The sequence below is a fragment of the Zootoca vivipara genome, chromosome 13 (assembly GCF_963506605.1).
Source record: "Zootoca vivipara chromosome 13, rZooViv1.1, whole genome shotgun sequence".
NCBI lineage: Eukaryota > Metazoa > Chordata > Lepidosauria > Squamata > Lacertidae > Zootoca > Zootoca vivipara.
In genome coordinates, this window is record NC_083288.1 from 16729126 (window position 1) to 16749851 (window position 20726).

Below are 20726 nucleotides of genomic sequence, written 5' to 3' on the forward strand. Positions count from 1 at the left end.
TTGACGGTGACCCGGAAACTACAACTAACCCAGAATGCGGCAGCTAGACTGGTGACTGGGAGCGCCCGCCAAGACCACATAACACCGGTCCTGAAAGACCTACATTGGTTCCCAGTAAGTTTCCAAGCAAAATTCAAAGTGTTGGTGCTGACCTTTAAAGCCCTAAACGGCCTCGGTCCAGTATACCTGAAGGAGCGTCTCCACCCCCATTGTTCTGCCCGGACACTGAGGTCCAGTGCCGAGGGCCTTCTGGCGGTTCTCTCGCTACGAGAAGCCAAGTTACAGGGAACCAGGCAGAGGGCCTTCTCGGTAGTGGCACCCACCCTGTAGAATGCCCTCCCACCAGAAGTCTTTAGAAGGCATCTTAAGGCAGCCCTGTTTAGGGAAGCTTGAGGGTAGGTCTGGGCGATATGTTGTGGTATCGGTTTCATAATCTTCTTACCTGGCAATATATAGCAAATCGTGTTGTGTTCTATGCAAAAATCACAACATGATGAAAACTGAAGCCAGCCAATGCTTCTCTTGATTCCTGTTGCTGGCTCATCTTTCCCCTGCCTCCTGCACAAGACACATTCCTGCACAATCACAAGAGCAGGCGCTTGCAGAAAAAAAAAACATGAAGGCAGCCAATGCCTCTACGTAGCTCCATCCTTATTTCAGACACTGGTATATCAGTATATTGTGATGTTTAGCTGGTGATATACCATGATGTTGAAAACCAGATATTGCTCTTGAACTCCAGGAGGTCTACTTCCAAGTGGACCTGTACAAGACTCAAAGTAGACTATAAGTCTCCTTGCATTAATAACTTCATTAATTTTGGCTTTTATTACCAGCACTGCTGCTTTTTTGGGGGGGGTACATTTCTCTGTCTTTTGAACATGTAGAGCGAGTATCAAAATGCAGCAGACACTGACTTGCACCCCGACACAGTGCTGTTTACAAAGAATTTTTAAAGTCCATTGTCACCATGGCAAAACATATCCACTTAAAAAAAATGAAACAAGACTTTGCGTGGTTAATAAAAGCGGCAGAAATGCACTGAAAAGTGGGGGATGAACGAAGATATATAAACACAAGTGAACTAAATCCAAACGGGCTCAGAAAAGACTGAACCTAGTCCAACCAATGCAATGTTCGGCGCTTTCAGGGAGCACGTCTTGGGCAGCCTAGAGTGGCACGCTGGCTATTCCTCTCTTCCACAAAGACAGTCTCACGCTTGCATAACGGGGCGGGACTTCTTGGCCTCCAGCTCCACGCCTGACCCTGCAAATCCTGTGCCACCCTAGAAGAAGAGAAGACAAGGGTAGATGGCAGCAGCTGTAGACCTTGGAATTTGCTTTACCTGTGGTACATACAGTGTCTTTGTTCTGCTTCTGAATGCCTATCTACCATGTTGATTGGTACTGGGGCTGCAACAGGCCCCGATTCCCAATCCCAGATGAATAAGGCAAAGCAAGAGTCCCAATCTCGCCATGTGATGCTAATGCATGTGAGAGGTGCATTTGGCAAAGGGAAATTGGGAGCTTGGAGAGGGATGCTTGACCCTTCCCCCTTGATTATCCCTTACAAAAAAACAAACAACCTCCAGACATCACAGGGAACTCCTGTGATCTCTCCCTCTCCTGAATCTGTGTCTTCCCCAACTAAAGCTTCCCTTCCATAGATGCCTCCCTGCCATGTTAATGTGACTTCAAGCTTCATGAGTGGGCAACGGGGCATGCAGAATTTCAGGGATCATCAAGGCTTTGGGTTGTATCCAACGTACACTGGTTGTACGACTAGCATTAGCACACAACCCTTTGTTTTTGTATCGTGTTTGTTGACACAGGAGAATATAGAGAATTTCAGCCCAAAGCCTACGGATTTCTGGCTAGCCACAGGACAAAAATGGCTAGGACTGCCGAGTTCTCTAAATTCACTTCACATATCTTAGGCCCGGGTTTTTTTGGGGGGGGGGTGTTAAGTAGTTTGGGAGTCCCTAATATGTCTTTTTCGAAGGCATCTGAAGGCAGCCCTGTTTAGGGAGGCTTTAAATGTTTAATAAATTATTTTATTCTATTTTTCTGTTTGAAGCCACCCAGAGTGGTTGGGGAAACCCAGCCAGATGGGCAGGGTATAAATAATAAATTATTATTATTATTACTAATAATGCAGAATACTTCTGGATTTGGCTTGCGGAGAAGATATTGAACATTGCTTACATTGTAAACAAATACAACGTGGAGTAAATCCTGACTGGAGTAAATTGATGGTGCTGCTTGAAGCTAAGTTCAGGGAGTTATCCTGCGAACATAGCATGCGAACAGTACGGTGGTGCCTTGGTTCTCAAACTTAATCTGTTCTGGAAGTCCGTTCCAAAACCAAGGTGCGCTTTCCCATAGAAAGTAATGCAAAATGGATTAATCCATTCCAGACTTTTTAAAAACAACCCCTAAAACAGCAATTTAACATGAAGTTTACTATCTAACAAGACCATTGCGCCATAAAATGAACGCTATAAACAACGTAGTGCAGTCACACAATCTATGAATCAGAAGCTGAACTGGGTTCCACACAGTCACAAAAACAAAACAAAAAAGAGCTGCAAAAAGAAAAGAAAAAAACGCAAAATAAACAGCAAAAACAGACAGACCTCAGCATAACGCTCAATATGGAAAGTGTGACACTCAAAACGGAGCATGTTTGGCTTCCAAAAAAGGTTTGCAAACCGGAACACTTACTTCCGGGTTTGCAGTGTTTGGCTTCCAAGTTGTTTGAGAACCAAGGCTCCGCTGTACTGTACTGAAAGGATTAGCAATACTGAGGGAAAACTTGGATGTTTCAATCACATGGGACAGGACTATGGGGCACAGAAGAAGTGATTTTCCTAAAGCATAGCTGAAGAGCTGCAGCATCGTGGAATGGCTCTTCCTGCAATGCCACAGGTGACAAGTAAAGATGCGATTCATTTCTCAGAAGGTGAAATCAACCCTGAATTAACGATGCCTTTTGACACCTTGGATGCAGCAATGGGAGTTGATGAAGGATTGCAGAAGGGGGTTAGACAGTCACTCTCACCCGCTGTAGAACGATGATGTCCTGGTCAGTCAGCTTCTCTCCATTCACTGGATCAACCATGTCCTTCTTGATGAGTCTCTCCACGCACTCCAGTGTCACCACAGAGCCCCTTGGGAGAAGGAAGGAAGGACACGCCTCTTATTTGCTGCTAAGTATAAGGTCTGGATTCCCACACTTTGCTACTTACAACCATTCCATATCTCGCATACATGCAGAAAACCTCCCATCCCCTACAAAAATTACATAATGTTATGGTTTAAGAGAAAATTGTATGGAAATGACATATCGTTGGTATCTAACACCGAGTAAATTGGCAAAAATGTATAAATCGAACAAATGCTGGAAATGTAAAGAGAAAGAAGGTTCTTTTTATCATGTGTGGTGGTCTTGTAGTAAGGTTAAAGCAGGGGTCAGCAAACTTTTTCAGCAGGGGGCCGGTCCACTGCCCCTCAGACCTTGTGGGGGGCCGGACTATAGTTTGGGGGGGGGGGGAAATGAACGAATTCCTATGCCCCACAAATAACCAGATATGCATTCTAAATAAAAGGACACATTCTACTCATGTAAAAAAAACACCAGACAGGCCCCACAAATAACCCAGAGATGCATTTTAAATAAAAGGACACATTCTACTCATAAAAACATGCTGATTCCCGGACCGCCCGCGGGCCAGATTTAGAAGGTGATTGGGCCGCATCTGGCCCCCGGGCCTTAGTTTGGAAACCCCTGGGTTAAAGCTTACTGGGAAATGATATACAATGAACTGAAAAGGATTGGTTTTTTAAAAAAAAATATTTTGAACAACAGAAGCTTTTCTTTTGGGAATTTTAGGGACAAAACTACCTAAATCGTATATAAATTTATTTATGTATGCTACTACTGCAGCAAGAATGCTACTCACCCCAAAATGGAAAGAAGCAGAAGTCCCAGAAAAGGAAGAATGGATATAAAAAGTCGTGGTATATGCAGAAATGGCGAAACTTACCGGAATAATAAGAAATCAATATGACGAACTTTTTATAAAAGAATGGAAATGGTATACTGAGTATTTACAGATAAATTGTAAACAGATAAAAACATTAGCAGGATTATTGTGACAACCTGCAGTTTCACAAGAGTTTATATTTAGAGTAGATAGTTAAATGAACAAGTGAAATGAAACTGGATATGCAGAAGATACTAAAAAATAATAAGGAACCACAGAAAGAGGGGGAAGGAAGACAAATTTTGAAATGGTACTAATGAAATGTATAAACTTGAAAAGTATAAATAAAAACTTTTTTTAAAAAAAAAGACCTCCCATCCCTGAGATGTCCCATCCCATCACTCACGATGGACGCAGAACAGCACATGGGACAGAGTTTCCAAGCATGTCTCGTGTGACAGCACACACATAGCGGTCCTGCCGGTTGATCAGCCCTACTCGATCAACGCTAGCATCCACTGGGGTGAAGTGCACCGGGATCAGGTCCTTCAACTTCAGGGGTCTCATACTCATGGGACAGTACACACACTTGTCCTAGAATGACAAAGAGCACGGCAAGTTGAGAGGCAAAGTATGAATTAGAAACAACAGAGGCAAATGGGTTAGAGCAAATATTGGCACTGTCTGAAACACCCACCTACCCACCTATTCCAGGATGCTACAGAGCTCAGTCAAATGTTCAAGATACAGTCATACCTCGACATCCAAACGTTTCGACTTCCGAAGTCGACAACCCCTTTTCGCTGCATGCGCCCGGTGCGTACACATTCCGCCCGCGCGCTTCAAGATTCGAAAACCTCGACTTACGAAGACGGCTACAGAACAGATCGTCTTCGTAAGTCGAGGTACCACGGTACTGAAGATTCTGAGACACAAGATATTAAAATCCCGGGAATAAACCTGGAAGCAGAAGCTACTCATGGCTAGTGAATCAGACCTGGGCACACTCTAGCCTGCGCGGATCAAAGTGAACAAAACTCAACAGAAACTGCACAGGACATTCAAATATAAATCAAGTTATGCAGGTATTTTGAAGCAGAGGGAAAGGGAACTTAATGCGTGGTTGGAAAAATTAATTTCGGCTTAAACCTTAATACAGGTAACTTGCATCTTATGTGAGGGTTTGGTTCTGGAGGTCCATGCAGAAACACATAAAACCAGGACCCCCTGGAACTGGCCCCCGCTGTTTACCTGGCTTTGGGAAGGCAATGTGAGGGCTGGGTAATCCTGCAATCACAGCAGTGTGCATGTGGGTTGGGGAAATAAATACGGTCGTACCTTGGAAGTCAAATGGAATCCGTCCCGGAAGTTCATTCAACTTCCAAAATGTTCGGAAACCAAAGCACGGCTTCTGATTGGCTGCAGGAAGCTCCTACAGCCAATTGGAAGCCACGGAAGCCCCGCCGGACGTTTGGCTTCCAAAAATAGTTCTCAAAGCAGAACACTCATTTCCGGGTTTGCGGTGTGTGGGGGCCAAAACGTTTGAGAACTAAGCTGTTCAGAAACCAAGGTACAACTGTAACTGGAAAGTGAGTTTCCTCCTCTCCCCTTTTATTTATTTATTTCCCACCCCATGCAAGTAAAGTAAGAGTACAATGCTTATACTGTATTATAATTTTGTATAAAAAGAATGGGGAAATAGTGATGAAATCAAACAGTCATGACTTTAAATGTTGAAAAAAAGTGTGATGTGGGTTTTACAAAAATCAGAAGTATCAGAACATTTTCAGGGAATTTTTATCTGATACTAAAATTTATTACGATCTAGTTTAGTGTTTCATTTGGCTTTAATAATCAAATCTAAAAGAAAAGTATGCACTATAGCTCATCCTCCCCACCCAACCCCTTGCCAAAAGTACTGTAACTGAAATATTTTAATGGGGGGGGGTGGAAACCAAGAGAGTAGATTTTATGTGGTTTAGACGGCTGACCAAATTACAAGTTTTGGTAGGAAATTGTTTTAATTGAATTACTTTTAAGACACGTCAGCTCAACAGCATAAAAAGTAAACATTATAAGGAAATAAAAGAAAAAAAGCATTGCATTGGAAAATGGTTTGTCAACAGGCAGCTGTGTATTCAGCTAGTTAAATAATACGGTTGGTCATCTGGGGGGGGGGAGTTATATCCAGTTTTGAAACTGCGTAATTTTACTAGAATCGTATCCATTATATTACAAATGAGTTTTAGGAAACAATGCATTTTCAGAAATCAAAGATGTTCATAGAAAAGTGTAGCAGCAAAATGTCCTGTTGGGGGAAATTTCCCTGCTCACGTTACTGGGATTGGGTGGAGCTTCCTGGAGGTACTTTTGAAGGTGCAGGTTACCCAACCCAATCTTTGCTGCAGCTCACCGTAATACACTGGAAGTGAAAAACCTATGGCCCTCCAGATGTTGCTGAACTACAGCTTCCATCATCCCTGACCATTTTGGGGGTGGGCTAATAGGAGCTTTCTACTTGCAGATTAGGGACGCGGGTGGCACTGTGGGTTAACCCACAGAGCCTAGGGCTTGCCGATCAGAAGGTGGGCGGTTCGAATCCCTGCGATGGAGTGAGCTCCCGTTGCTTAGTCCCAGCTCCTGCCAACCTAGCAGTTGGAAAGCATGTCAAAGTGCAAGTAGATAAATAGGTACCGCTACAGCGCGAAGGTAAACGGCGTTTCCGTGTGCTGCTCTGGTTTGCCAGAAGCGGATTTGTCATGCTGGCCACATGACCTGGAAGCTATACGCCGGCTCCCTCGGCCAGTAACTCGAGATGAGCGCCGCAACCCTAGAGTCGGTCACAACTGGACCTAATGGTCAGGGGTCCCTTTACCTTTACTTGCAGATTAAGCCTGCAGAACACTCTTAGGCTGCAGTCCTGTACTCGCTCACCTAGGAGTAAACCTCCATGAAATTAACTGCATTTACCTGTGTCCAGGGCAGCCATCTATCAGCTCCATCTGGTACGCAGGCTGAGACCCTACCTGCCTGCAGACTGTTTCGCTAGTGGTGCATGCTCTAGTGATCTCCCGCTTGGACTACTGTAATGCGCTCTATGTGGGGCCACCTTTGAAGGTGACCCGGAAACTACAACTAATCCAGAATGCGGCAGCTAGACTGGTGACTGGGAGCGGCCGCCGAGACCACATAACACCAGTCTTGAAAGATCTACATTGGCTCCCCGTACGTTTCCGAGCACAGTTCAAAGTGTTCGTGCTGACCTTTAAAGCCCTAAATGGCCTTGGTCCAGTATACCTGAAGGAGTGTCTCCACCCCCATCATTCTGCCCGGACACTGAGGTCCAGTACCGAGGGCCTTCTGGCGGTTCCCTCGTTGCAAGAAGCCAAGTTGCAGGGAACCAGGCAGAGGGCCTTCTCGGTGGTGGCGCCCGCCCTGTGGAATGCCCTCCCATCAGATGTCAAAGAGAAAAACAGCTACCAGATTTTTAGAAGACATCTGAAGGCAGCCCTGTTTAGGGAGGCTTTTAATGTTTAATTGATTATTTTATTTCATTTTTCTGTTGGAAGCCGCCCAGAGTGGCTGGGGAAACCCAGCCAGATGGGCGGGGTATAAATAAATAAATTTATTATTATTATTATTAGACATATGTGTTGTGCTGCCAGCTTCACAGCAGCAGAATACACTAGTTGGACCTTCTGATACCTTTCAACTCCACAGCCACACGGGAGGGAAAAACCAAATGACAAAAAAAGGGCAATCCCAACAGGAAGACAGTATCTTCCTAATCTCAAAGACAGCAATTAGCTCAATGCAGTTATCTCCTCAGGACTTCTCCCAAGAACTCTGGAAGCGCAGTTTTGTGACCATGGCAGAAGTTCTCTATTCCAAGAGTTTCCCTTTTCTGGGTGTGTTGGAGACACTGTGACAGGTAAATTGGTTTAAATTTGTAGTGCAGACACTCCCCAAGGAAGACACGTCCCCGTCAGAAACGGGGCAAAGCGTGAGCCGGGAAAAGGAATGACAAAAGGAACTCACTGGCTTCGGAATGACTTTGGTCTTGGCCTCTGGGGTCAGTGAAGGAATCCAAAAGCTAGGCAGTTGTTTGGCTTTGTCTTCATTGCTGGGTCCAGGCTGAGCATCTCCTGTAATCCACAGAACAGGGCAGTTATTAAGTGCAATAGTTTCCCAAGAAAGAGGTGAAAATCTAAGGCGGTGTGTGGAAAGACATGGCTGTATAGCAGGAGCAGAAAACCTTCAACATGCAGGCCAATCTTGGCCCATGCGGCCATTTCTCCCAAACTGCAGCCACCTGCCAATCAGTGGAGGCCACTGGGGGATATCAGCCAACGGGCAGGGGAAAAGGTTCAATCCTGCAGAGTGCTGCTTAATAAATATAATAATAATAATAATAATAATAATAATAATAATAATAATAATAATAATACCCCACCCATCTGGCTGGGTTCCCCCAGCCACTCTTGGCGGCTCCCAAGAGAATTAATGATAATAATAATAAAAATGATAAAAGATCAGACATTAAAAACTTCCCTGAACAGGGCTGCCTTCAGATGTCTTCTAAAAGTCAGATAATTGTTTATTTCCTTGACATCTGATGGGAGGGCATTCCACAGGGCGGGTGCCACTACTGACAAGGCCCCCTGCCTGGATCCCTGTAACTTTGCTTCTCGCAGTGAGAGAACCACCAGAAGGCCCTCGGAGCTGGACCTCAGTGTCCGGTCTGGACAATGGGGATGGAGACACACCTCCTTTAGGTATACTGGGCCAAGGCCATTTAGGGCTTTAAGGGTCAGCACCACGACTTTGAATTGTGCTCGGAAACGTACTGGGAGCCAAGGTAGGTCTTTCAGGACTGGTGTTATATGGTCTCGGTGGCCACTTCCAGTCACCAGTCTAGCTGCCGCATTCTGGGTTTGTTGTAGTTTCTGAGTCGCTTTGCCATTGTGTTCCCTGCAGGGAATGTGCTGACACAGCAGACCCCTGAAGAGAGCAGGATTGTACTAGCTAGTGAGCAGAGAGTTCAGTCCTGCTGCTTCATTCCTTGTGGGGAATGCACTGGCGGAACAGTCCCCTCCCACCTATCAGACCCCTGACCACATCGTGATGTCAGAAGAATGACAGGTGGGTGGCCCCACCCACCTGTCAAAGTTAGCTTTTGCAGGGGTGCAGAGAGATAAAGATCTAGCCCTCCGAGTGAAAAAAGATTCCCTAACCCTGCTGTACAAGATTAGGGACACTGGAACTCACCTACAGACTAGCCCTGCTGAATTTTTGACAGGATCCAGCACCTACTAACTTAGGCATCCCTTAAGCTGAACCCTAGTAGTCCAGTTGACCACAACCCTCAGCAAAAGCTTCAAACACTGTAACAAAACTCAACAGGTACCCAGGACCACACAACCCTCTTTGCTCTATGCTTGGGAGAAGGGTTCACACCTCATTGCGGCCACCCACAATTCCCCTAGGGGGTTTCACTTCACACATGAGGAGTTGCGGGTTTGAGACAAATATTCAAAGAGGCTGACAGCTGGAGAGCTACAAAGAAAAGGGGGGCTGTGGAGATGTGGGAAGAGCTTTAAACCAGGGTGAAAAAAGTGTGATCGTGGCAATGGGAGATAAACTGTGGACAGCATGTGATCCAGGGACACTCGAGCCACAGTGTTGTGTTTTAGGGCACTGCCAAAACCCAAAGAAAACCAAAGAGCATCTCTAAGATCACTGCATCGCTGCAGAACAGAGAGGACCAGAACAGAGAAGGGTGGGGAGAGATATTACTATGAACCACAGGTAAGATTTGTACTCTAAGGAGTAACTGGGAGGCGTAATTCACTTTCTTTACACTTTTCTTATTTCTCGCACTTTTGTCACTCGGCCCTGTCCCAAATCCTCTGCACTGACCTGCCTTGCGATCAAAAGGGTTGAGAGGTTTGCTGACAATGCTCATCTCTTTGTCGAGGAAATTCTTCACTTTGGACTCTTTGGCAGCCTTGCTCAACTCTGCCAACTCCGTCTTCTTCTCATTCTTCTGCTTTTCGTAGGCCTGCAGTTGTGCACAGGAATAAAAATTGTCATGGCAAAGACAAAGCTCTCCTGCTAAAATACGGAAGGGGCACATGCCTTGCTATGATCCAAGTGAGAGAGACACGATGAAAGTTAAGAGAGAGAACAGGCATTGGGCAGAAAGCACAGAGCAGCCTTCAGCTGTTTTGGAGTACCACCATAAGCACTTTACATTAATTTATTTTTTAAAAAAACAACTATTGAACAACAATTTAAACCATCACAGTTCTAAAGTTCTCGCCACACTTTCTGTTATACCCTTCTGTGAAGTCCTCCCCTTAAGACTTGTAGGCCCCACTGGGCAGATGGCATCAGTGGCTACTGGTTCTTAGAGGCAATTCCTGTTGAAGGCACTGAAGCAAGAGTGGTGTTTTAAGTGCCCTCTTCCCTGCCCTATATGCCTGTCTTGCACTGGGTTGGAAGCAAGGCACACAGGAGCGCATCCCCAAAGGAAGGGTGCTACACGAAGCGAGCCTATTTCACACAGGTTCTTAAAAGATGGAAGCACTAGCCTGAGCTCCTTGGAGGCAGGGGAGAAAACAAACGTAGCAGATTAAAAAGAGCTAGCCTGGTTTCCCTGTGGCTTGGCATATATATTTCATTTTACCAGTTCTCCTGAGTGCTACTTCCTCGCCTTTTGTAAAATATTGATGCAGTGCTCTCTCACCCATCTATTAAACTAGCTGACAGGTGTGAACATACAAATCTGGCTCTTCAGATTAGCATACTAGCCACTTCTCTTGTTACCTTCATTTGCCGGGCAATCTCCTTTTTCTGGTGCAGGATGTACTCTAAGATGGCTTCTTTTTCATACAGGTATCCATCAGGGCTGGAGAGGGACATAGGCAGGATGAGAATCACTATTAAATGCCATTTCCATAAAGGCTCCCCTGCAAGCTGCAGAGCACCATAGGAGTATCCATATGAACCCCAAAGGTCAAGGGTACACCTGGGAGGTCATGCCACCAAACCAAGATATCATTCTACAGCAGAAGGGGACATTATAGTCCTGTGATAAATAGTTCCTGCTCAGTTATGGACAGGTGTATGTTAGCCACAATTTGTCATCTACGAAACGGGAATGTAATCCCTGCTTCCCAGCGGCAGAAGAGAATTTGACTCTACAGTCATACCTTGGAAGTCAAACGGAATCTGTACCAGAAGTCCGTTCGACTTCCAAAACCAAAGCACAGCTTCTGATTGGCTGCAGGAAGCTCCTCCAGCTAATCGGAAGCAGTGCTGTATGTTCGGCTTCCAAAAATCGTTCGAAAACCGGAACACTCTATTCCAGATTTCGATCGTTTGGGAGCCAAGGCTTTTGAGATCCAAGGTACAGGAGTCTGCATGAATAAGAACACAAACAATTATTATCTCAACAGGCATATATAGGGAGTGATCAAATAATTTCACTTAACTCTGCGAGTCAATGAAAGAAGCAACTTTGTGTGTATGCATGCATGCTGGATCCAGGTTTAGAGATCCACTGCTTTATTAGCAAACTGCAAGAAAGGCATGTGGTTAAGTAGTGTAGCAGATCTCCGATTTAATACACTGAACACTCTCCCATGGGCCTTGCCAGATATTTACGTCACAACAGGGTCCTTGCAGGGCTGCAGGGAGAGGCAGCAGCAGTCAAAATCCTTAACAGCATCTTTGCTCAGACGGACGTTCTGGGTCCCGTATCCAGAGGCAGCTGGGGAAAGGTGGGGGGGGGGGAGAGAGCAATGGTCACATTAAGGCCGCATTAATGAAAAGAGCTTGCCTGCCTAAGAGGGTCTGCTAAATCTCTAAATCCAGAAAGGGAAAACACTTGGTAAAATATCTGCTCAGAGAAGCCCAGGTTGTCAAGTGACCTGCTCAGGACTGCTCACCTGATGGCTAACAGTTTAAGGGCTGGCAATCCATAATCTCCTCCAGCAATAGAGAGAGAAGGCGGAATTAGCCTGGAGTTGCATAGCTTAATTTCCACCTGAGTTTCAATGAAACACTGGGTGGTGTTAAATCAGACCACAGGGTGTGCCCAATACTCCTGACTATCCCGGAGATTCTCCCAATTCTCACCTGGCTATACGCAAATGTACCAGTGATTTGCCTCTCTGTTTTGACCTTTATTCTCTCACTGCACTAGCCCTGGAGCAGTGCTCAAATTCCATAGTGGTGAAAGGGAGGCTGCTGGTTCCAAGCTTTTGTGGTAGCTCCCTTAAACCACTGCTTTTATGAAGGCTACAGGGAAGGAGAACCATTTTCACACTTAGGGAGAGTTGTATGGTAGTAGGGCTTGTAGATTTCACTAAGGCCCCCACCCCCACCCCCAGCTTCCCCTGTAGATTCAGGTTCCCTCAACTTCCCTATCTAGCAACAGTCCTGGTTTTAGTTGCCCCAACTCACAATTTTGTTCTCCCAAACCTAGCCAGGGTTTCCCCTTCATTCAGAATCTTGGGGTCCTCACCTGCAGCCCCACCACTGCCATCGTAGCACAAGGCTCCCCCTACAGCACTGCCGACACCCTTCAAGTCTCAATCCAGAGTCCTACAGAAAGCAGCCTCCTCACCTGTGTCCTTTTTCTTTTCATGGTAGGTGTAGACAGCTCCTGCTGTGCAGTTCTTGCCATGGCGCGTCATGCCAGCTTAGATGGGCAATCCAGGAAGAAGCTGGCAGTTCCTCCCTACCTTCATAAGGATATGTTTTGGTTAAGCACATTGACAGGGCCTGATCGTGTACAGTACTAGACACAAAAAAGCTCATGGGCTGTGTTGGATACGTATGCAGGTTAGAAGAGCCACAGGGTCGGAGGGGGGAGAATTAAGGAGGGGGGAATGGGGTAGATGGACAGAAAGCTCAGGAAATGTTCATGGGGTGGCTCAACAGGCTGCACCCACCTTCTTAACTGGAGGATTCAAAGATTCCTCTCTGGATATTCAAGAATCCTACTTTCAACATCTCCCAATCTCTTCCCCAGCTACATTCCCAAATCTACCACAGGCAGACTCATATCCCATTCATAGAATATTTTGCTACGGGTTCCTGTACCTTTAATTATTGTACAGCAGAGTGATTATCAACAAGTACAGCTTTACACACACACACACAGTAAGACAAGCTGCACTTCCTGCAATTCTCCAGTGTTAAAAAAACAGGATGAAACGGTCTATTCTTTTGTACCTGCTCATCCTAAATACCAAGGAGCTCTCACTACCAACTGTCCCACAACCCAGCCTGGTGTTCTCAGATGTGCCTTCTTTCATGGGATGCCAGCTCTCAAGCTCTCCTTATTTTGAAGACTAAGATCTCAGTCATACCAAGTCTTGAGGCCACTGAAATTCACCCCTCTTCACATGAGGCTGGGGGTGGGGGGGATACATTCATTATGAGCCACACTCCCAAGGAGGAAAGGTCAGATACACCTTTAAAAAACCAGCAACAGAAGTGGTTTCTTCTGTTGTTTAATGGCACAAGATGTACGTTTGCCACCTAGTGGATGTTAGCTAACCATTTCACTAGCATCTATATTGGGGGGGGGGGCTGCGGCCCTCCAGAGGTTGCTGGACTACAAGTGCCACCATCCCCACTGGCCCCTCCCCAACAGCACATACAATCACTAAAATGATCTAAAACATCTGATACCTTTTTAAAAACTCTACTTGAGAATCGCCTCCACATCACCCTCAATCCCTTTTCCCTTACAACCAAGTAGCAGTGGGGAAATAATTGCTCCCCATGCTATCTTCCTGTAAAAATGCCCAAGACGCATTTACCAGTGACAGTACTAGTTGCTATTCCCAAACAAATACAGGAATAAGAGTCTGCAGCAGAATTAAGTCTTTCAGGAGAAATATCAAATGATATCACTAATTAATATCAAGAAATTGCTCCCAGACAACTTCATTCCTGCCTGCGTTCCCATTTCCCCAAAGACCATTCTGACTATTAAAATCCCCAACACACAACAAATCTCAAACTCCCCGGCAGAGCAATTAATAGAAGGATTAGAAACATTAAGAATCCTATTCTTAAAAAGTTCTGGAGAGGTATCAGGAGCATAGTACCTGAAAGTCTCACACTTCAGTGTCCCTCAATGAAAGACACAAAACACCCCAACTGACAACTCACTATAGCGTCCTCCAACATTTTAGTCTTAAAAAAATTATTAGCTTGCTCCTTGCAGTTGCACTAGATCTCCATTTTGCACACCTCCTGCATTACACAATATCCTCTCTGCTAATTTTAAAACACTTCCCACCTCAATATCACTGATTTGACAACTGCGTTCCCCTCTACTGCTCAAAGCCTTATCTGGCTCACAAGTACTCTGACTTATTTACCCTAGGCTGCAATCCTACACACACACACTTAACAAGGAGTAAGTGAAATTTCAGTGGGGCTTTCTTCTGATTGCACCCTTGTAGCCTTCTTTCTCAGAGGGCCACGCAGCTCCCCTTCATATTGAAGGGCGAAATGTCAGCCAGCAGCTACGGTATAACCTTGCACAAGATGCTGCAAGCACTTAAACTGTCTCTTCTACGTAATGTTGCAGGAGCCCTGACCACCACACTTCTCACCCACCACTCACCCCCCCTGCCACAAGCGCCATCTCTTCCCAAGACGGTTTTCCCAGCAAGTTTCCAGTCCTCATTTGCACCTGCAACCCGATCATTCCACCAGAAACACGAACATAAGTTGCTCTGTCACCGTCTCCATCCATCTCTGCCGCCAATGTTTCTCTCGCAAGAACCGGGGTTGCCCTCGCCTCCCTCTAGCAACCCTAATTAGACCAGTATCACTGGGCTACTGTTATTGTTATTGTTATTATTTCATAAATAATATCACTGGGCTAGGAAACGACAACGACAGCAGCCCTGCCCTAGCGCCTTCCCTTCCCCATCTATAGCGATACGGAGAATTTATCCGGCGAAGCTTTTCAAGAAGCGGAGACCATGTATTATTCAGTGCGAAAGGCACAGCTGCAGCGACAAGTTCAAAACTTGGCAACCCCGCCACAAACTCCTGGTCCCAACCCACACCCGTGCACCTCCCTCTCTGCCGTGCATAAGGGGTGGGGGTTTACCGTAAAACAGGCAACGTTTCTCTCTCCCCTACCTCTGCCAAGGGATCCGGAAGCAGGAAGTGCACAACCTCCGGAAGTACTTTGAAGTCCTGCCGCTCTGGAGCTGTGCATTAGCCAAAGCGTTCCCGTCACGGAGGAAACAAGGTGCGTGAGGCAGAGGGGCTGCGACACTAAGGTTCCTCTGCAGAAACGAGGCCACAAACCGAGGCGTTATTGTTGTTTAATGCCTTCAGGGTGGTGTGTGTATGTGTGTGTTTTTCTCTCTCTCTCTCTCTCTCTCTCTCACACACACACACACATATGTATCCCTACATATACACTGTGTGTGTGTGTGTGTGTGTGTGTGTAAAACTTTTATTATATATATTATATATATATTGAAAACACACACACACACACACAAAAAGTATCAAACTTTCACATTTGCCACACTATGTACGAGTCTTATATCTGTATTTTTCAGAGTCACTATGTTCTGATATTTGACCCTATTTTGCCCATTGCTTTTTTTTTCTGGGAATTTTTTGGTGATGCACTTATATCATTGGGTATTTGTTTTAACGTAGCATATATGCTTATTTGCTACAGTTGCTATTCCTTGGTTTTCATTTCACCTCCTCTTTCCTAGAAGTTAAATAGGATTGATAAGATGTACATTAGGCATCCCCAAACTGCGGCCCTCCAGATGTTTTGGCCTACAACTCCCATGATCCCTAGCTAACAGGACCAGTGGTCGGGGGAGATGGGAATTGTAGTCCAAAACATCTGGAGGGCCGAAGTTTGGGGATGGCTGATGTACATATTGACCTAAGGAACTCTGGCGGATTATCTGTATACCAGGGGTGTGGGGGAGCTTTTTGCAGGCTGAGGGCCACATTAGCTCATGGGGAACTTTCTGAGGGCCACATGCCAGTGCTGTATGTGAGGTCAGGGATCCAATACAGGCGGCCCAAAGAAAAAATGTGGGTGGTGCAACGGCTGTGACTTGTACAGTTCAGGCAAAAGCACTCCAGGGGTATGTGGAGAGGGACCAGTGAGATGTGTGCCCTAGGAAGTCTTCTCAGGTGGGCACCATTGCCATTATAAGAGAACAAGGGAGGCATTCGTTGTGAGTTCCGGCGCCTCTTTGTCTAGAAAAACAGCACTGCTCTCTGTGATGTCTATGACTACAGCACTAACAGATATGAATACAATCCTATGTGGGAAGAAGTCCTACTGAATCTAGCGGAACCCACTTATGACTTGATTGTGCACTAAGACGATGGACGTTGTGATCTGCCATTCATGAGTTGCAACTGATGAGGTACATTTTTAACCATCAAGTACGAAAATGCGTTTTAGGACCATTACGATGTTTTAAGTATAGGATCTTTTTTTGCTTTTAAATCATGTAATCTAAAATCCAATTGAAAAGCTGTTGTTACTGTTACTTATCTACACACAAAATCTCAGGCTTCTGCTGTCCCTCTACTCCTCACCTACTGGCAGTCCTATGCACTGGGAGTACCCCATTTAATGCAGTGGTTCTTCTACGGTAGTACTTCTAAATAAACATGCATAACATAGGGGGGTAATATTACTTGCTTAAGGCATTTGTGTTGCAGCTATTTACGATATAAGAAGTGCAACCTGATCAATGGAAGGTTGATAATAAACCTTCAGTTGTACCTTTCCAAAGGAAACCAAACCTGATTAAGTGCTATACTCCTGAAACTTAGTCCTGCTTAGAGAAGTGGGACACATTTAACAATATAAAGTGGGGGGCGGGGGCGGGCGGGACAGGGGCAGAATGGTGTTGATGAGAGAAAGAATAATGCCAGAAACAAAGTTACCCTTAGTATAATTTTTGAAAAGCAGATAGTGCATAGCTGCCAAGTTATCCCTTATTTTAAGGGATTTTCCCCTATGCTGAATAGGCTTCCTCGCGAGAAAAGGGAAAACTTGGCAGCTATGAGATAGTTATGTCTGCGTTGAGCTTCCATTGTGCAGCTAAACAGAGAGGTGTGTGCATGCATGGTTTTGTTGTGTGTGTATTTTTAAATCGATTTCACTTCACTTTAAACAGATTAGGCATGTCTCTGAGTGTGAAGGGGTGGAATTGTAGAAGAAGAGCATGAAAAGAAACTGCAACCTGGATGGGGGGGCAGGGGGCAGGTGCTGCTCCCTGCCCCCCCTTAAATCAATGCAAATAAATAAAAATACATAGCTAACTGAGGTTCTGTCCCCCACCCCAACAAAAGGCCTGCCCCACCCTAACAAAAATCCTGGCTTTGCCCATGACCCAGAGTATCAAATATCATTCCTTATATGTGTGAATGAGCCATTACAGAACTGTCATATGATTACATGTTGCCTTAAAACACAATTCAATGGAATCAGTTGACACATTCTGCTGCAAGTCCTCATCAGGTGTTAGTTAGTAGCCAGAGATAACTGTAGTCGAGTGATGCTCACAATTGTGTGAATCAGCCCTAAGTGTTATCTAATTTCAAAAATCAAACCTTGGCAGGTAGGTGCTATTCAAAAACACAGACAAAATACATTCAACTTATGTCTCAGCTCATGTTCCTGGCACTACAGACCTCAAGAAACTCTTGAACACTGAAAGCCTATAAGGAAGGACAATCCATTCCTATGGCTCACTGTTCCCCCCCCCCTTTCCGGGCTAAAAAACCAGCTGATTGATTGAGCAATCAAAACTGGAAAGTGCTGGCGTTTCTAGACAAACAACTGTCACAGAAACACTATACACATCAGTAATGCAGAAAAGCCACAAGCTGGATCCCTGCCAAAATATGATCTCTCTCCACAGTGAAATATGCAGAATTAAGATCAGTGTACAGGTGTAATCGACACCAGCTTGCTGACAGAATACAGTTACCCAAGTAGTGATCTCTCCACCCAGACAATTATAACAGCTGACAGTGTAGATTGTTTTGAACAGGGGTCAGCAAACTTTTTCAGCAGGGGGCTAGTCCACTGTCCCTCAGACCTTGTGGCGGCCAGACTTTTTTTGGGGGGGGGGATGAACAATTCCTATGGCCCACAAATAACCCAGAGATGCATTTTAAATAAAAGGGCACATTCTACTAATGTAAAAACACACTGATTCCTGGACCATCTGCAGGCCAGATTTAGAAAGCGATTGGGCCGGATCCAGTCCCCGGGCCTTAGTTTGATCTGCGCCTCCCCAGGAACATGCATGTTGAGATCTGATTTGCATAGTCAGCAATCTGAGTTGCTTTGATTAAGGATGAGTAAATCTGTCCATTTCAGTTCCTCACTTTTCCAATCTTAAATTCTGTTCTTCACATTAGTTTGTGATTTATTGATTTCTTTAAAAAAGTCCTCATGAAAATTCATCAGCATTTTAATGCTGATCATAAAATACACATTTTTGTATGCAGTTTTCCCTAACAAGCACATTTTTGCAAAGTCATTTCCCCTACTGTAATGCATTTGTGTGTGTAATTTTCACTAAGATATGCATTTTTTATGCACAGCTTACCCTAGTAGGTGCAAGAATAGTGCAAAGTGGTGGATTTATACTGGATCATCAACATATCATTCTGTTTTCGTAGTTGTTTTGTTATGCCTCTCCATTGCTACTGCACCAAACATTTAAAGTATGATCTTACCACTTGAAACAATCATGGCTACCCCCAAAAAACCCTGGGAAATGTAGTTTGTTCAGGGTTCTTCTAGGGTCTTAGCGCACCAAAGGAAGATGAGCAAAGCGAACCCAGAACCTCATCAGGTATGTTTATTGTGGGCTGAAAGGTAAAATGGAAAGTGGGAGAGCTAAGTCTGGGTTCTTTTCCCTGCATCATGGTACCTGCCTCTATGACACCAAAGTCAGTTGTGGGGCTGGGTGGGGGGGAATAAACCACCGCAAACATAAAGCTCAACAATGTGAAAACTCTTGGTGGGAAGTGGAGCTCCCGGCCTTGCTTGGTAAATAGACCATACAGGAAACTGAAGAGCAATATTTGGTTTCAGCGACGCAAACATGAGGAAGTGGAACTCATAATATGTCTTATAGGTCAGGTTATGACTGTAACAGCTATCTTGCTGAAAAGGAGTGAAACCGTGAGCAAAAGGGTAATAAAAAAAGCATGTCATCACAACAGGGAAGGTGCTTTTTCAAGCATTTTGACCACGTGCTTCTCCTACTCATAATGCAGTGTTTTTAACTTCAGTAGTATCCAACTTGACATCACCATAATTAACACATTTTTTCCAATTGTTTTAGGTGTATGTCCTCAGCTTGTCAATAATATGACTGTTGTATGCAACCCCAGTCTCCGAGCAGTGAGAGACTCCAGGGTTTCCTGTGCTTACCCATGGTTCTGTTTCCTTGGAATGAAGGTCAGTGAAAATGGAGTCTTTGAGTGTTGTTTCAAATATGCAAGTGTTGAGGCTTTTTCTGTGTTGTTTCAAATATACGTGATTTCACTTAAATGTATGGTACCTTGGAATGTAACCACCACATAAATTGGGAGTTGCCTGTATTCCATGAGTGGTGGAATTATACTGGATTGTCCATCCATCATTCTACTTTATTAGCTGTCTTGCGATCCTTCCCCAATCTTACGGCTTTATTGCCATCTTGAGGGGCACTCTTGCTCTACTGCACAACAAAAGACAAAGACAAGGTTGGAATTTTTGTGGTATGAATAGTTACCAGATTTCAGCAGGAAAATATCGAACATGCACCAATTGGAAATGCAGTCCAGCCCCAAACTTCTGCATGCACAAAATCCTCAATAATATAATCGTACTAAAAATTTTACGAGAGACATTGCATATATTTATGTAAATCAAGAAAACCTTTAATAATAATAATAATACCGTAATAATAATAATAATAATAATAATAATAATAATAATAATATAATCTTACCTCGGAAGTCAAACAGAATCCATTCCAGAAGTTCGTTCAACTTCCAAAACGTTTGGAAACCAAGGCGCAGCTTCCGATTGGCTGCAGGAAGCTTCTGCTGCCAATCAGATGCCGCGTTGGACATTCGGGTTCCAAATAATGTTCGCAAACCGGAACACTCACTTCCGAGTTTGCAGCGTTTGGGAGCCAAAACGTTCAGCTCACAAGGTGTTTGTCAACCAAGCTATGGCTGTACACAATAAAAAGGATATCTGGAGAAGGCCAAGAATCTCAGGCAAGGGAGGGGGGAGGCACCAAACAGCATACGCAGAATACTGTACGATTTCTAGCCTCTGAACATTGCACTGCTTCCTTCATTTCAGCTCTATTAAAAGACCCCTAACGCTGACTTTGGATGTGATATATATCAGCCTTAAATTAAGACCAACCATGCCGCTGAAGGATCCTCATAGAAAACGAACTGTATGTGTACAACTGCTTGTGTGGCTTAGCTGTGCCTTTGCTTCAGGAAATTGGCATCGAACAAAGAGAAAATTGGGAGGGCAGCCAGCTCACTTCACACCTTAGCCCTGGAACCTATTTCTAAAGCCTCAGAACTTGTGCTGTATTAAACAAAAGATGGGTTCACTTCCGAGTAAAGTGGCGATCTCTATTATACTGTGAGGGCTGTGTGTGACCAGAGCGCAGGCTTT

The 20726-nt window shown here is 44.8% G+C and overlaps 1 protein-coding gene across 3 annotated transcripts; it reads right to left on the reverse strand.

The window, feature by feature from the left end:
* Positions 1–933: 933 nt before the first annotated feature.
* NOSIP (nitric oxide synthase interacting protein) lies at positions 934–15205 on the reverse strand. Of its 3 annotated transcripts, none has more exons than XM_035136525.2 (9): positions 15164–15205; positions 12618–12735; positions 11654–11759; positions 10814–10895; positions 9905–10046; positions 8024–8130; positions 4392–4579; positions 3061–3169; positions 934–1285 (listed from the first exon to the last, which is right to left on the reverse strand). In XM_035136525.2, the coding sequence occupies exons 2-9, from the start codon at positions 12685–12687 to the stop codon at positions 1214–1216; spliced, it is 876 nt and encodes a 291-aa protein (XP_034992416.2). In that variant the 5' UTR covers positions 12688–12735; positions 15164–15205; the 3' UTR covers positions 934–1213. The 3 variants fall into 3 exon arrangements, with proteins under 3 accessions (XP_034992416.2, XP_034992414.2, XP_034992415.2); XM_035136523.2 differs by having other exon boundaries at positions 15132–15203; XM_035136524.2 differs by having other exon boundaries at positions 12618–12731; positions 15132–15193.
* Positions 15206–20726: the final 5521 nt, after the last annotated feature.

Coding starts and splice junctions, on each gene's coding strand:
- NOSIP (XM_035136525.2), bottom strand. CDS start 12,687: ATGACGCGCCATGGCAAGAACTGCACAGCAGGAGCTGTCTACACCTAC. Junction 8,131..9,904: donor CCCTTTTGATCGCAAGGCAG/GTCAGTGCAGAG, acceptor TGTGGATTACAG/GAGATGCTCAGCCTGGACCC. Junction 1,286..3,060: donor ACATCATCGTTCTACAGCGG/GTGAGAGTGACT, acceptor CTCTTCTTCTAG/GGTGGCACAGGATTTGCAGG.